This window comes from Gopherus evgoodei, chromosome 8, assembly GCF_007399415.2.
Source record: "Gopherus evgoodei ecotype Sinaloan lineage chromosome 8, rGopEvg1_v1.p, whole genome shotgun sequence".
In the NCBI taxonomy this organism is placed as follows: Eukaryota; Metazoa; Chordata; order Testudines; family Testudinidae; genus Gopherus; species Gopherus evgoodei.
The window spans coordinates 96,519,259-96,536,625 of NC_044329.1; the positions used below are offsets into that span (position 1 = coordinate 96,519,259).

At 38.0% G+C, this 17,367-nt stretch overlaps 1 protein-coding gene across 6 annotated transcripts in view; it reads right to left on the minus strand.

Annotated features, from left to right (window-relative positions):
* Nucleotides 1–1,884: 1,884 nt before the first annotated feature.
* NFIA (nuclear factor I A) overlaps nt 1,885–17,367 on the minus strand; it is a 305,892-nt gene continuing 290,409 nt past the window's right edge. For all 6 annotated transcript variants that reach the window (XM_030572277.1, XM_030572278.1, XM_030572276.1 and 3 more), the window contains one exon: nt 1,885–6,650. In XM_030572277.1, coding sequence (XP_030428137.1) covers nt 6,633–6,650 — 18 coding nt within the window. In that variant the 3' untranslated portion in view covers nt 1,885–6,632. The remainder of the gene's footprint in view (nt 6,651–17,367) is intronic.

Here is a 17,367-nt window from a genome sequence, read left to right on the forward strand (position 1 = left end):
GATTAAGTGGAAAACAGTCTTCCTAAAAATCCATTGTAAAAAATACAGAAGTTTACACTGTATATGAGTGTTTTCCTTTATGAATGGTCTCTGTGGAAATCAGAGGTAGCACACCTAGCATATTCTGCTATGGAACAGACCAGGGGTCAGCAACCTTTCAGAAGTGGTGTGCCAAGTCTTCATTTATTCACTCTAATTTAAGGTTTTGCGAGCCAGTCATACATTTTAATGTTTTTAGAAGGTCTCTTTCTATAAGTCTATAATATATAACTAAACTATTGTTGTATGTAAAGTAAATAAGGTTTTTAAAATGTTTAATAAGCTTCATTTAAAATTAAATTAAAATACAGAGCCCACTGGACCGGTGGCCAGGACCTGGGCGTAGAGTGCCACTGAAAATCAGCTCGTGTGCCGCCTTCAGCACATGTGCCATAATTTGCCTACCTCTGGAACAGACTAATTCTTTTTGTAATCAAGGAACATCACACGTAAATGTATAAAGCCCATGTAATGGCCAGAGTGCAGCATGGAGCTGTCCCCTCCTCTACATTCCCCTTTCCTTTTAAAATTCTTCTCTATTTCAGGTGTTGGATATGACATTCTGTCCCCTGCCATGGCCCCTTTTTCTGATTGATTCTGCTCCCGTTATGGGGTGCGTAGCCCTCAGGAGGCATAAAAGGCAGGTGGGTGCTTGTGCACAGGGAAGAGGGTCTTGCTGAAGCATATACTTGGAAAGACAGTGTTCTTAGATTTGGATGAGAAAAGTACACCGAAATCCCGTGTTAATAGCAAATGGTCTTTTATGAATCTGGCCCAAAGTTTGTACAGAGTTTTGTTTGAAGGAAAAATATTGAAACTAAACAGCCACATGAGATTTTTCTTTTTTTTCTTTTTCTTTCTCTCTCTCTTTTTTGTAAGGATTTTTCCTTTTAGATGATGAGGTCTGATGTGAAAAAGGGTCAAGCATGGGTACATGGTTAAACACTGCCCATTCAGAAAGCGCTTTCAACATCAGCTAAGTCTCAATTATGGGTTTGAGAGCTATCCTTTAAATTTAAACTTTATACATATGTTCTCTTGGAATTCTTATGGTAGCTTTTGAGACAAACATCTTACCAGGCACGGATTTCTGGTCTTAATACCCATGCCTGCCCTCTAGGAAAAAGAAAAAAAAACAACACAAGTAATACTGAATTTAAGTAAATGTATACCTCCAAAATACTGAAAACACCCCAAATCAAGAAAAGACAGAATTTGCGTTCTCAGTGAAATATCTTTAAACCTATCTGACAAGAACCAAGTCAGAAAAAAAGACTAACATAACTTTGAGTAATATTCATACAGCTCACTAAGCATTATGGAATAGCATGCATTAATATTGTACGGTTATTTTACATCACCTATATCAGAAGGTTCTGACAGACAGCGAAGGCTACCGGTGTAGAAAAAATCTTACTTCAGAAGAGCAATATAATACAGATTTCACAGGCACTACATTTTAATATATCAGGTATTATGCTGGTTTTCTTATACTTCTTTCTGTCCTAAAGCTGGCATTATAACAATGACCAAAAAGGCAAGGATTTAAGTAAACGGAAAGTAGATACCAAAGTTGATATATTCTTTTTTTTTTTTCAGATAGATTAGTGCATAGTTCTCATGCAGATAAACACTGCTATGCATTTACATTGTTGGAAAGCAGAGTGAATTGAGCCCAAGTTGTCACATATTTGTAAATCATTTTGCCAGCCTGTAATAGCACCATGTAATGGATTTGCATTAAACATTAAATTGATTTCAGAATTGGTGACACAGTATTCACTACAGTTAAGTGCTATGGAATAGCTTCAATGTTACCTGCTATATATCAAAGCAATTTTCATCCCACTGCTATTTTATTGGAAAAAATAAAAGGAAAATGTACTCGATACTAATTAGACTATTGCACAGCCTTGGACTTGATGATGGCATAGCCGGGTTTACTGTCAAACAGTAATACATGCATTGACTTCAAGACAAAATTGGCACTGCAAGACTGATTTGATGAAAATCCTGCCTAGCAGGCAGTGTTCACTTCATGAGACCTTCCTCCACCAGATCTCATGAGATTTGTTTGTTTCGTTTCTAGGTGCCATTGAAGCTCTCCTTACATTATCATGCCGGTTGTGTTTAATTTTGTTCGATGGAGGCCTTCTTAAAAAAAAAAAAAGAAAAGAAGAAGATATTTCCAGAGACACAATGCAAAGTACAATATTAACTGACATTCTTTTTTAAAAAATCACCACAAGGGGAAAAAAAATACTATTTTAGGCTATGTATCTGGGTTTTTTGTAGTTTTTTTTTGTACAGTAAATATTTTATAACACTGTTACTACGAAGCTGCAAAATATATGGAACAAAAACAAATAGTGAAAGAAAAACAAAGTTAGAGAGATTTTGCATATTCCTGTGGGCTGACTGAATACTGCGGAGTTGAGGAAAGTTTGTGTTTCCTTTACCCTTCAACCTCAATAGAGGAGGGATGAGGGGGGAATAAAGAGCGGAGACAAAGTATGCCATGGCTGCCTAACTGTAGCCCGTATGTTTTATGATAAAGGACGAGGAATAAAGAATGGCATTGCTGGGGTGCACAGCACAACAAAAGCAAGTGCCCTAGTTCAAAAAGAGAGCAATGAACTCGTGGAGGCAATTCATGACAAGAGATTTTTAAACCTTTAAATTTGGGAATGGGGTGGGCGAGGAAGGAATTGAGTATGGGTCAATATTTGTGTCTGACAAAATTTCCAGAGATGAGGTGGAGAGGGAAAAAAAGTTGGTTGCATTATTTTTTAACAAACTAATAAAACAATTTAAAAGGGGAAGGAAATGTAATCGGATTCTGAATTAGGGACCAACACCGTCCGCCTGAATCTTGCATGTTTTCTTTATTGTAGGCTGCACACCCCGAGCAGCTGTCTTGCTCAGAACTCCAGTCTTTGCTTTACTTTGAGGAATAAAAAACTGTTTGTTCTCCGTACCTGAACAGAACTGAACTGCTGTGTTTTCTGCATTGTAATAAGGTGAACAAAAATGTAATTTAGTGTGTTTAATACTTTACAACCACTGTTGATTAACACCCTTGACCGCCTACCTAATGTTTTAAAGCCTTTAAAACATTTTTTTCTGCAATTCTGATCAGAATTCCCTAACTTTAGCGTCATCAAACTTAATGCGACAAAATACCTTCAAAAATACAGCATACCTGTACTGTCCATTTACAATGGTTCTTCAGTAGCCTACACTTCTCAAGCATAGGAATATGCTATACCACTGAGAGAAGAAAAATAACTGTATTTAAATACATACAAAACGGAAACAGGAAAGTTTTTAACTTAAATCCAGTTCCCAAAGGGAAAAAAAAGCAATTCTATGAATGCTGCCTTTATAACGAACAATCAGAAATTCCACTAAGCTAATTTGACAGAAATTTGTCCTCATTTAAACAACATTACAAAAGTCCTGCATTATAAAATAGGGTAGAATAAATCAGTGTAATCAATAAAACTATACAACATACAAATTACATATCTTCTGAGTGGGCAGTTTAATTCTCTCTCTTTGCAGCCATGACTACAACATGCTCACTAAAAACAACTAACTGCCCAAACTATTGCTTAAGTTTGTTTTGTTTAAAAAAGGGTGCAATTTTATTGTATATACAACCAATTTACTGGTAATACCTTGGCTTATAGCAAGGTTCTGACAAAATGTTTGTCTAGGCTTTTTTCCCTTCACTGTGAAGCACTGAAAGCTGCTTTTTTTTAAATTTTATTATTATTTTTTTTAGTGCACATATGTCTTAATAAAGTAATGCCCAGCTAAGTGCTATAGGGAAGGCAAAGGATGCTGGCTAGAGGATGTGATACCATATACTAACAATCACACAATACAACAGAGCAAAATGACTACTCAACCACTTATCAGACACATATGAAAATCCAAAACATTTTATTTTTTTCCTTAAATAGAGAATAACCAGTAAACAATTTTCAGAACTTGGAAGTTTAAAAACGTGCATATAAAAATGGGCATTATATACTTTTGTTGAATGTGGCTTGATTGCAGTCTGCTAATAAAAATGGGTGTGGGATCTGAAGAAAAAGGAAGGTTTTTTTTTTTGTTTTTTTTTAAGGCTTGCTTGTGAAAGGAACAATTGTAAAACAAAAATTGCTTGAAGCAGGGTTCAGCTTAGTGCTTCACAGTTTGACTGCTTCTCTAAGAAGAGCCCTTCCTGCATGTGCATTCAAAATCACATAAGTACAAAGACAAACACCTAAAACACACTGCGTCAAGTGCAGCACCAACTTTGGTCAAATAAAAAAAATTAAAAGAAAAATTAATAATTGCTAAGCTTTCTACATGATATAAGCAGGTATTGCATATTTTCATATATCTGGGAAAAACAAAACAAAAGGAAGACTCCAAATAAAATGTAAAATGCAGCAACATCCAAAAATACTGATAATCTAGCATCTACAGATCTCAGAATAGCACTGCCACTGACCATACAGGACAATAAACACTACTCCTATCTGCGGAACAACTAACATTCTATTTAATTCTAGATGTTGAAACTGACAATGGCTGACATAAAAGTCACATTTACAAAAAGTGTCTCCAAATGCTTGACTAGGGAAAAACCCCTTTCAATATAGGAACATGTGCAACAATTCCACAAATAATCGCTATCCAGGGCAAGGCACATTGATATGGAATTTTTTGTTTTTGTGTTTTTTTTGTTTCGTGCAAATTAAGAAAAAAAAACATTGTTTCAGGGAAAAGATGAGGAGCAAAGTGTCTTCCCAAGAATTTCAGTTACTTGATTGTATAGGACAGTAGTAGAAACCCTTCTGAAGGGCCGTACAAACATAGTTTAAAGGCAAGTGCCTGGAATAGGGATTACAATATTGTGTCTTAATGCACTCTACTTTACCCTACATTAACTATATAAAAATTAGTTACTAACACTAGAACATGCAGAGACTTTCTCTGATTAGCTGGACGTGCCAACCAGAACGTATATATATGTATAGTATAGGAAACCTTCTTAAAGTCACATGTGAAGCAAAGGGATGCTCCGCTGTCTGATAGGAAAAATCACTTGCACTCTTTTTTTTTTCTTTTTTTCTTTTTTTTTTTGTACATAAGATACAGGACGTTTGGGGTCCAAACTTTTTTTTATTTTTTTTTCAGCAAGTGCCCTTGCTTTGAACTGGCGTAAGTTGTCACATCAGCATTCGTTTCTGTATTGTTTTCTTTTTAGTCCAGAAAAAGTACCAGTTCAGGGACACAAAGGTGTTTTAATTTCTGGACCGTTCTACATGATTCCCAAGGTGTCTGAGAACTGATAAACCCTATATTGCCAGAAAGACGTAAAATTTGTCAGAATTGGCATAATCCATTATAGTGACTTTTAGCTTATAAAATTAACAGATATTATGATTTAATTTTAGTTATGTGCTTTGATAACAGAAAATGATTAATTAGCATTTAATGTAGTTAACATATTGTGGTAAAAGCACCATTAGATTTTTTTTTTTAAATTTTCCTTCAGTTTTAAAGGGATACAAGTTTAACAATAAAAAACATAAAAAGCAAAAATAGCTCCCCTTTTTCTTGCAAGGCTGTTTTTTACCCCAATACTTTAGAGTCCTGGGGTGGAAGGACTTGGAAAACAAAAATAGAATTTTCAACAATCTCTATCTTACAAAGATATTTAGCTATCCAATGAAATTGCACTTTACTCAATTCAAAATTCGATTGTTTTGATTCCTGTCAGTTTCTGTCAAAACAGACCAACTTCCCCATTTCTGCATGAATTTTTGTGTCATTGTTGAAAATTGTTGAAAAAATGTTATGTAAGTGCAGCATTTCAAACTTTTTTCTTTTTTTTCTTTTTTTTTTCTTTTTGTGAATAGTAGTAGTGTGATGTTTTAAATCACTCTGCAACTTGAGTGGAAAAAAACCTGTTGAAAATGCTCAGATTTTTCATGTTATGTATCTAACTGTATCCGACTGTAAAAAAAACCCCAACAAAACAAAAAACTGCATTTTTTCCCAATCCGTTACAGAAAAACATGCCCTATGTCTGTCCCGTACGTTTCTATATTGCAGAATTCAGCTACTATAAAAGTTACAGGTTAAGTGTGTTTCATGATTTCTCAAGAAGTCTCACACCTGCATGGGAAAAAAAAATCAATGAAAATGCTGTAAAACAGTTAGGCTCCATATGGAAAGTGTGTTACAACAGCGAGTCAGTAAGCAGCAGCAGAGGCTAGTCCTACCCAGTGTCACCTAATACTTACACTACCAATGAAACACTTCAAAAATTACAAAGCCCAACCATTTCCAGCACCATATGAGAAATCACAACAGTCCCGAAGGTGTCTAAAAAAAAATCTCAAAAAAGTTATGGCCTTTGCCATTGACCATAACATTTGCCATTTCCATGTACTAGTTGTTTGCTGTCGATATCTGTTCATCTCTCCTTCCACTGACGTGAAGTAACTGCACTGTGTTGCTGCTGCTTCCATGTTACAGAGTTGGGAAGGAGTCAGGTGGTCTGTCCGGTGGGTGATGGGAAGCTGTGACTTTTATCCCAGGTACCAGGACTGCAAAACAGAGAGAAAACCTTTCAGCTGCTTGTAATTACAGATGTTTTGGAAGGAGCCGCGAATAGCAGGGCAATCCTCGTATTCTAAACAGGGGGACAGAGTTTGAGGATATTTGCACGGATTCGTTACCACTCACCCTTCCCTGTGAACTTCAGGGTGGCTGATTTTAGCATTCCAAAGATGATACGGTCCTGAACCCAAGGAAAACTGAAGTGCCCCAGTCAGAGAAATCAACTTTTTCCACAGGATCAGAATAAGCCCAGCAGGGCCTGCATGGGAATCTCATTTACACTAGGGTAAGTCAAGAGTAGCTACACTCAAATCAATGTAGCTTTATTTTCACTGGGGCGAAACGGGTGTAAGTGAGATCAGAACAGGCCTGATGGATTCACCCTAGTGTAAAACAGAGATGAATAAGATCAGTATCAGGTCCTGGGATTCTAAACAGAATGTGGATTTAAATTTGACTGTGAGGTACTGCGCTCTAGGGAATGAAAATAACAAGAAGTAACTATAGTTCAAGGTAAAAGAGTATAATGAGAAAGGCTCAGGTATGAGAGACTTGTTGCTGAAACTCATTTTATATAAGCTCCTGTCATATCATATTAGGTGCAGAGTTGAACACATACATACTGATGACAAGTTTTACCAACTATTTCCTCCATTTCTTTTCATCATGTCATGTGATTTATAGTACAGCCACCACAATATTATGTATTAATATTTATAGAGGTCCCTAAGGCAAGGTTCATGCTGGACTTCAAGATTCTATGTTCTTGCCACGGTGGTAGGCTCTATAGAAGCGGATAAAATAAATAATATGGTATGAGAAATGTTGTCAATAATCCAGTTTCCAATTGACTTCATTAGCTAACTCTTCCTTCATTCCCCTTTCTGAGAGCAGCCATACCATCCCCATATCTATTTCAACCCTTGCATACAAATTTTGTTTTTGTACTCAGACAGGCTGTAATTAAATGAAATAGTTTTAATACACAAAGCTTATAAACAGAAAAAAATTCTTCCAGGGGTTATGTAGCCACTGTTTATTATTTTATTTTAACAGCAGTGCCAAATCCTGCTCTCCTTATTGATTAAACAGTCCCATTGATTTTGATAGGGTTATGTGCACAGATAAGGCAAGCAAGAACTGGCCCCTGGATGGTATCATAACGATCACAATTTTCAAGGTGTTCTGAACTTTACGTGTATGTTTTACAATCATAATACAAATGTTATAGCTTTCAGAATGGTCTGAATGGACAAGGATGAGCTTTGTGAAAGTGCACAGCAGGGAGCAAAAGGGTTAAAATTCAGTCTTGGTCATTCAAATAGGTAAAAATCCTTTTATTGCAGAGGTCCAGTTGGCTACCATCAAGGTTTGCCTGATCACATGGATAAACAGCTAAATGATAGTTAAATACATTGGAGTAAGATTTACTGGCCTCACAGGCAGACTTTTATTTCAAGAGCAGATTTTTTAAAAATACACTTCCTGTGTCTTCAGACGTGCATTATTGTTAACCACTAGCTTTAAAGAACTCAGAAAGGCAAATCGCTCTGGCAAATACACATCAACACCTTCCACTAATTCAAAAAAGGAGTTACTGTGCACTATCTAGACCTCTGCTAAACTGGCATTATGATTAGACCTTTCTAGTCTTTGGACATCTCATTTTTAATAGATCGGATTTGGATTATTGGGGTGCCAACGTGGTCTGGAGTTTTAATTCCTGAAGTGTAAGGAAACCGGTTTGAAACTCCTAATCTTCCTTCAGTGCACTTAAATGCAGTATTTCTTTTAATGATTCTTAGTGCACATTCTGGACTGCAGGGGGTGCACTTTTCTATACCACATTTCTCCCTGCTACTCACTGCATTACTAAAATATTCTGCAGTGCTTCTGCACTTCTCTTAAAAAGCAAAAAGTTTCTTCACATATCTTACTATTCACTGTGTGCCTTGCAGACAAGGTTACCCCAGAGCAGCTCTGTAATCCTTCACTGAAATAGGCTTTATTGATTGCTCTGGTCTATTGTTCCCTTTTCAAGTCCCCCAAGTTCAAGTTCATCCTGGTGTTACATCATGTCTGGTTGCTAGGAGCAACCAGACAGACCCAGACGTGACTATCATTAGCAAGAAACACTCTGCTCTCCTCCCACCAACCTTCCAGTGGCTCTGACGTAGCAGGCCCACTGCAAACACATTGAAGTATTTATTCTGCCTAATTTATGACCTCCACAGCAAGAGAGACCCCCACTCCAAAAACTAACACTGTTGTATATTTAATTAATCTGTCTTTCTCTGGCACTTGGGAAAGTTAGACAAAGGTCTAATTATTGCGTTTCACTCCCCACACTTCTCTTTTGGGGCTGAATATTTGCATGGGAAAAGGAACTACAAGACTCAGTTCAGCTTCCCCCACTCCCCCTCCAAAACACCTTTTTTTTTCCTCCACTGCCCTATTGACATTTCATGAAATACTTTAGCTGCTTAAGGGAATTAGAAAAAAAAAATCTGATGTGAATGTAACTCCTTCCGAGTTGGTATTCTGTAACACAAATCAACTCATGACATGTTTAAATTTAAATGCTAACCACACACTCTGAGAGTTACTTTAAAGGTTAGTTTTTAATCAATAGAAGTTGCTGACTCTGGAGTTTTTAGCTGCGCAGTGCAGCTCTTGTGCCTTTGTCTAGCATTAGGCTTTCAAACTTTTTTTTTCTCTTGAGATGATTTTACCAATGATTTGCAGACACAGAGTGCTATTGTGCTCTAGACTAGCAACACGTCAATAAAGGAGTAGAGTTACCATGCACTGGGGTGTCAATATGACTCCTGCAGACACAGTTCAATCTTAATACCAATGAAAAACTTAATTTACCCCTTCAGTATTGAACTGAAACATATTTTTGTAAACTTGTGTCCAGTGACGTTGCTATCCAAATGGCCTTCACATAAAAGCTGATTTTAAGAGTAAGAAATTCAAATGACAAACACATCTGCATGGCACTGGTTACTTTTGCAACTATTCTTTGATGAAATATTTTATATGCTGAGACAGCAAGAACAGCACAATTGAAACAGTGCATTGTCTCATCAGATCCCGCACTGCTCTCAAGATACCATTTCAATGTATATTTTATAAAAGAAATACACATGCCTAATTATCCTGTTTTTCCTAGACAATTTTTTAATATTTAAGGACCTTACATCTGAGTTTAAATCTTCTTGGATTATATTTGAAGAGTCTGATTATCCTTTTGACTCACCTTTCCACTGCAAAGCAGGAGCAGACCTCAACGTATAAAATGAAGAATGTGTATGAGGCACATAACAGAATATGCAGCTCTGAGATGTGTGATTTGCAGAGTTCTTTGTATGATTAAACAGCATAGTGAAACAGGCAAACCCAAATCTATACATATGGAATTTTCTGCCATTGTTCCCCAACATAATTTAAAATGGACTATGCTTTCTGGCTACCACCTACATTTTATCCTTCTTTCTTGTCCTGCAATCTAACCTACTGCATCCAGCTGGGGAACAAAAGTATTTCTTTTCTTAATTTTACATCTCCATTTAAATTGCACGCAATATCACAACCCAATGCAGGATGAAGTTATCTTTGTGCATTTTACCAGAAAAGCAAACATTTAGCTTTGATCCAGATTTATTTTTAAAAAAACATACTGCAGTGGGGAATTTGGAGTTAAATGAATCCACCGGACCACAAGGTCCTAGCTAAGTAAAATTACTGCTATATAGTCAACAGTATTACTACAGTTCTGTATTGACCTACAGAGTATCTCACTGTCCTATTCTAGTGTTCAAGGTGAAACATCAAAAAGAATTCTGCAGTCCAGTACAAGATCTTAGCTTCCCTTTCTCCAGTCAAATGAAGAAGTAATCTCATCAGGTTGAAAAATGCTGACTAAGGATTTAATAGAGTGCCTGCAGATGTGTGTCATCTCTAAGGTATTCAACTCATGTAATGCAAAACAGTTCCACACCGAATGTGAGTATAAAATTCCATTTAACCATTACGGAGCTCTATTTTACTGTTCTCGGAGGAGTATTATTACACTTTCCCCCCCTAATTTACAGCACCATGAAAGTTGAAGCTTTACACTGCCAGTATCTTAGAATTCTCACACTAGTAAGGTTTTATGAACCATAAACAATATCTACTTGACTGAATCCTAAACAGGAAGACTGAAATGGCAATTATGTTTCTTTCATAGTGCCAGTCTATATGTTTTTTTTATGCTATTCTGTATATAGCACAGGCACAGACACAAAACCTTAAGCAACTTTTGGCACTTGTGTCCTTTGTACTGGAAAGAACAACCAGGAAACACACACTGGAAAGTGACATATTTACAAGAGATAGGCAGACAGCACTTCACTGATTTTACTAACAGTTTTGCCTGGGTCAGAAACATAGAATCAGGCCCAAAGTTTATTAAAATCTCCTCAAAACAGCCTTCCTGTGTGATTTATTTTATCTTGGCTCTGAACTGTAACCATAAGCATTTTCTGCATGTTTTAAAACAAAACAAAACAAACAAAAACTTGTTAGAATTACTTCTACCTGAACATTTCCTGAAATAACAATGAGGCCTTTCACTTAAAGCAAAAAGTGGAGGTTGTAGAGCAGCAGTATCTGTTTTTCAAATTAAAAAGTTAAACAAAAGTCCTTGAGGGCAAAGTTTAACACTGCGGAAGGAGGTGGTTAATGTGGAATCCAGAACTGGGTGTGACAGTTGGCTTACTTCTCTAGGCTATGTAGGTTATTTGAGGACATTCACACATTTAAATCTCTCACCAACTCCACACATAGGAGATTTTTCTTCGCATAATCCATTTATGTCTAAGGCTTTGTCCACACTAGACCCATTTTTTAAAATTCCCGCTGGTGCCGCTCCATTGGTGGTAACAACGGTTGAGTGTTGGTGTAAGCAAGCATCAATATTTTAACCAACGTGATGTAATTCCTGCTTTGCTACCACTAGAATAGCTCTGCTGGTGGGAATGTGTGAGGGGTAAAAAGTCTAGCCCCGATATAGCCTAAATGAAAACAACAGTCATATAACTTGACCCCCAAATGGGGAAGCTGTTTGGGTAGCAGTACTGAATCTTAGCCGCAAATGTGAAACAGTTGTGAAAATTCATCACCGTGCACTAATTCTAGTGATTTTCTGGCATTGACTTAAAGCTCTCAGTAACACACTCATTTACAGCAGGTCATTTCAAATGAACAGGGCCAAAATAAGACGTTCTATGAAACTTCAAAGGTGAACAGTATTCCACGTAAGCAGCTGAAGCTCTATTGAAGTTAATGGGGATGCACCTGCTTTTTACCAGGCCTGGATTTGCCCATTGGTTTCAATAGGGTTTCACCAGGCACGAGGAGAGACGCACTGTGTCTAAACTGACAAGTGAATATTAAAGACATTCTGAGGGCATTCTGAGGTCTACGGCAGTTATTTTTCTTAGTGCTAGGATTATTATTCAGTGATTAAATTTTTCAAAACTAAATACCAAAAGGGACAGAAACAGCAACCTGGTCATCCCCAAAGGGAAATAAAACAAAGTGAATCTTCTGGTTGTCCAAAGTCCAAGTACAGTATAGGCCACTCGCCAGCATGAGTATGTTTGCACAGCCTCAAAAAGATAAAACTCCTCCCTGGAGGGGCACAAGTCTCTAGGCGAGGTGTACAGTAGCTCTGTATTCAATAACTTTTGTGAGAATGCCAATTATGGCAAACTGTACTGAATTATGTGCAATAATTTTGTAATATGGACTTCTGGCTGCTGACTACTAAAAATGCAGAGGAGTCCAAACCACTACTATCTTGGGACTAACCAACTTACTTCAGTTAAGAGTTCTTCTTGGTTCAAACCTCAGGTTGGAAATAACTAGTGCTTTTACCCCTTAAAGTCACCCCAGCCTCTCCAAAACCTTTTACAAATGTACTAATACAGTAACTATTGCTGTTGTTCCAGACATCTGAACATTTCAGCGAGTGTCCCAGCTGGCCCCAGATGTTTCTTAAGCATAAAGCAATGTTCTGAGCTTTAGACCCCCTGCCTTCAGAACTTGAAGAACAGAGGAATAAAGGTTGACTGAACTATGACAGTCACATTTAGTCTGAATATAATACAGTAAAACTTATCAATGGCAAACGTTTGCAATGTAATCCAGCCAGCAGACCAGGCACTCTGAAGATGATGTATAAATCATGTATTGTAACTTAAGATCTAAATTAGATCTACGAGAAGAAAGCTCTCCCCATTCCCTGACTCTAACTAAAAGAAAGTGATCGCACAAGAAATCCATTTGTATTTTATTTTAGTTTTAGTTTTGCTTTTCAAGTCAAGGGCTCTGTTTTATTTTATTTTGGGAACACTGTGTGAAAGAGAGAGGTCTGAATTTTTTACCTCTTTTCTAAAATGTTAAGAGAATGACCCTTTTTATTTATTACTAAGTTGACTTTGAAATAGGCAAAGTAGGTCTTCTAAACTTCACGGCAAACAGTGAAAGCTGGCCAGGGCTAACCCGCAAACCAGTTTACACGGGGGAAAAAAAGGAAGAAGAAGAAGGAGAAGAAGAAAAAAGCAGTCAAGCAAATGAGAGAGAAAGAAACAATCCCATTTTGGTTTTTGTTAGCGGGCGGCTAAGTACATAGATCAGAGACTTTTCAAAAATAAAAACCCCCACTGTACACAAAGCACAGGAAAATGTAAGGAAAAAAGGAAAAAACTAAAAGCAGCTTAGAATGTGTTAACTCTGCCATTCTGTCAGCTTAAAGAGTATTTTATGCTTGATCAACAGCTCTCTTTTATTATGCTTTTCTTTCATTCATTCAAGACATCAAAGAATTGAACCACCAGTGTACCTGATCTACTAGAAGAACTTGTAAGGGTGTTCTAAAGAAAAGGGGGTAGTGGGAGCCAGACACCCCTGCAGACAAGGCAGTTCAAAGAGAATATTTCAACAATGATTACATTTTGTAAATCTTTTTATGAAAGACAGCTTACTTCCTGCTTTTTCATGAAAAATAGGTTCTATCCACTAAAGTGAGCCCACAGTATGAAAGTTACTTGAGATCTGAGGTACAGCAAGGGGATTAAGGCGAGCTGAGATCTTTCAGAGACTTCCAGTGGGTTCTCTAATATTTGTTGCTACCAAAAAGTTTTCTGATTGGAATACAAACAGTCTTGCTGGTGGGGGCAGTGCAGCTAAGACATTTGAACAAACTTTCAACACATTATAAAAAATGGTTTTGTAGTATTCCAAACAGTCCAGGCTAAAGTCATCTCAAATCTGCCAGACATCCCTAATCTAAAATACAGCACACAAAGCCAAGCCAGCTGTTTACTTTTCAAAGGCTGTGGTGGTTTCTGCATTGATAAACCTCAGACACATGGAAGGGGATTCTAGCCAAGCCACACCGCACTGCCCTGTCATCTTTACATACAGTCATAGAACAAAAAAGGTTATTAAAGCAAACACTGAAGTACCTTGCACCAAAAGACCCTCCACATGGATATTTCCTGCATTATTGCCAAAAAGCAGCAGTTTTTTCATCCATCCAATTCAAACTTTCATTAAAAACACTGATTTGATGACTAAAAATGGTTTGGTTGTACTCAGAGATGACCAAAGCATGACCCACCAGACAAATATAGCCTTCAAGGTTCTACAAAGTGGCCTGCAGCTGCTCTCATCTTTAATATAATTTGGCCCATTAATAATAGTTCAAGTAAACAACACTCCACTTGAACTGAACAGAAACACTACATGCTGGGTCCTGTAGACGGTGTCAATTGCACCTTTGTGTTAAAATACCAGCAACCTTGGACTCCTTTTGTATCTTCTGTTGCAAGGAAAACCAAGAATCCAAAACACTAATTTTAGCAAAGAAGTGAATACATAATTTAAAACAAAACATTTTGGATTCAAACGTAAATGTTTTTTAAATTCTATCAGCTTTACCAGTTACCTACAAATCTCCACAAGGCTTATTCTACCACGGGTACAGTTGCAATTTATCAAAGGAGAATAGTAGTTTAACATTTATTTATTTAAATCCTACCTATTTCCTTCCCCTTTTTGCTATAAAGCATATATCTAGATTTAGATCTACCCATATTGATATAGAACAAACTCACAAAGGAGCGCTATATATATTGTGATTACGAAAAACAGTATGACGTGGTTTTATAACATTTCAATAGGAACAATTCCTGGTTCTAAGACCATTATGAGCTTATCAGCTTCTTAATCAAAATATCTTTGATTTCCCCCCTTAAAATTACTAAACACCCTCTTACACATTATACTAGGGATGTTCTGATATCGTCTTTCAATTTGATGCATCAGGAATATATTTCCAAGTCACTTTGCACTCTACCCAAAATTAAATATGTACGAAAGTTTGGGATAGAAATCTATTTCTCACTGGCACCTCTCTCCCCTTCCCCTGCACCCCTTAGTGCTGGTACCGTTCTAGCAGCAACATGGTTTCCTGTTCTGCAGAGCAATGCTTTCTGTCCACTTCTACAGGAACAGATTTGCAAGTTCAAGTTAAGGTTTAAACTAAATAAAACGCTTCTCAGGAGTCTATAGCCAGCCCTCATTTACATGTGATCTCTCTGAACCTCTTCTGCGTTAGCTTGCTCTGTTTCCAGGGCCCACTGAAGGAATGTTTTACAGTTAGCGCCTGCAGTGCTTTCTCAGGCATTTTAGACCCAGAGGCCCAAGTTTCAAGCTGCAGTATTAAAAGTTTCCACAGAACTGCTGCAGAGAGAGGGAAGGAGGGAGGGAAATAAGGTGAACAATATCTTCTTAATTATCTCTAGATAGATCTACAGTTAAAGTATTGCTTTTTAAAGGGACATAATTTATTCTAGAGGTACAGTGTTATAACAGCCAGCATGTACTTTCACCACACTGTAACCCTCTCTGTTCTTCGTTGTACTCTCTGCTCTTGTTATTTTTTGCAAAATTCTTTGTTACCAAGCTCCCTATACTGTACTCGCAGTTTTATTCAATTTAAGCCAGCCCCTGCTGTCCTGAGACACGCAAAGCTCCCACTGAAATCTGGGGAGTTTTGCCTATATCAGGACTTCAGGAACAAAGTCCTTAAAATCCAAGACTTATCTACACTTTTTTCTTTTATTGCTTTAGACAATTAGAGGAAAACACACACACACAAAACCCAGTCAGGGCCTCCCAAGTTATATTTGTGGCTTGGCAGCTTAGAAACACACACACACACACACACAAATACACACACACACACGCACGCCTCTGGGACTCTCACTCCTCAATTCAGTGCCAACTGGGAGCAATGATGGAGAATGAGATTATGTTCCTGAGCCAGGGAGAATGTGCAGAGTCTGGAGGTGGGGCGTGGAGGGAGAGACGGAGGTGTTTTTAGGGGGGCTGGCTACCCTCTGTCTGCCTGCAAGTTGTTACAAGGACTCAGCCTTTTGGCTTTGACAGTACTTAGGAGAAAGGCTAGTTATTGCCAGTCTTCTGGAGAACAGGGAGAGTGTCATGTAAGAAACAACCCAAGAGCTGCATCTGGGGCCGGGGGGGGATGGACTTGTGGTGTAAACCGGAAGTGAGGGTAACCCCCCTGCATCCGTATTAAAACCAGCACACAGCTCAACTTCCTCTGAAAACCCTCTCTGGGACTGAATGTTCCAGAGGGGTGTGTGTGTGTGTGTGTGTGTGTGTGCGTGCGTGCGTGCGTGCGTGCGTGCACATGTAATGAGAGGACAGGACGAGGGTGCTTATGTCTGATGATTGGACTCCATAATCTTAGAATATTTTTATATTGCAGTAGCATCCCAAGATGCTGATCAGGATCAGGGCCTTGTTGTGCGAGGTGCTGTACGAACACACAGAAAGACATGGTATGTGCCCTGAGGAGCTTGCAATCTCATGGTTATATCACCTAGCTACGTGCACAACCAGAGTGTTAAAAAAAGTACGGGGGTATTTTTTGCCCTGGATCTAGGAATTACTGATTTCTTGCAGGCATCACAGCAGATGTGGGTCATGAAGAGGGATTTGAAGGAGGAGAGGGCTTGCAGACTCCTTTAAAGAAGGAGCTCCATGTGTAAGAGTAACATAGATGAGAGCACAAAGAGGGTTGTAGGAAAAGTAAACAAATGAGCAGCCATGGCTGACATCGCTGAGAGCAAAGGAGGCATGAATGTCACAATAAGAGACAAAGTAGATAAACAGGGAAGAAGAAAGTTGTGAAGGGTTTTGAAAATAAGGATACGAAGTTTGAACTTGATGCCGTAGGAAAAGGGAAACTAGTGGCTGGACTCAAAGAGGGGTGCCTGTGACAGACAGGTCAGATGATCGTAGCTGTTTCATTTTATAAGGACTGGCAGAAGGACAATATGGGGGTCAGGCATCCAGGGGAAGGAGGTTAAGTAATCAAGACATGAGATAACCACTGTAGAAATGTGTACAGAAAGAAAAGGTCGGGTGTTAGAAATGTTAATGAGAGAAAAGCACCAGGATTTTGACATGAGGTGGGTGTACTGGGCAAGGGAGAGGGAGGAGACAAAGATGACCATAAAGCTATAGGCCTGAGCAACAGAGAGGATGGTGACGTTATCAATAGTGATAAAGAATGTTTAGTCTTCTTCAGACTAAACAAACCCAATTTTTTCAGTCTTTCCT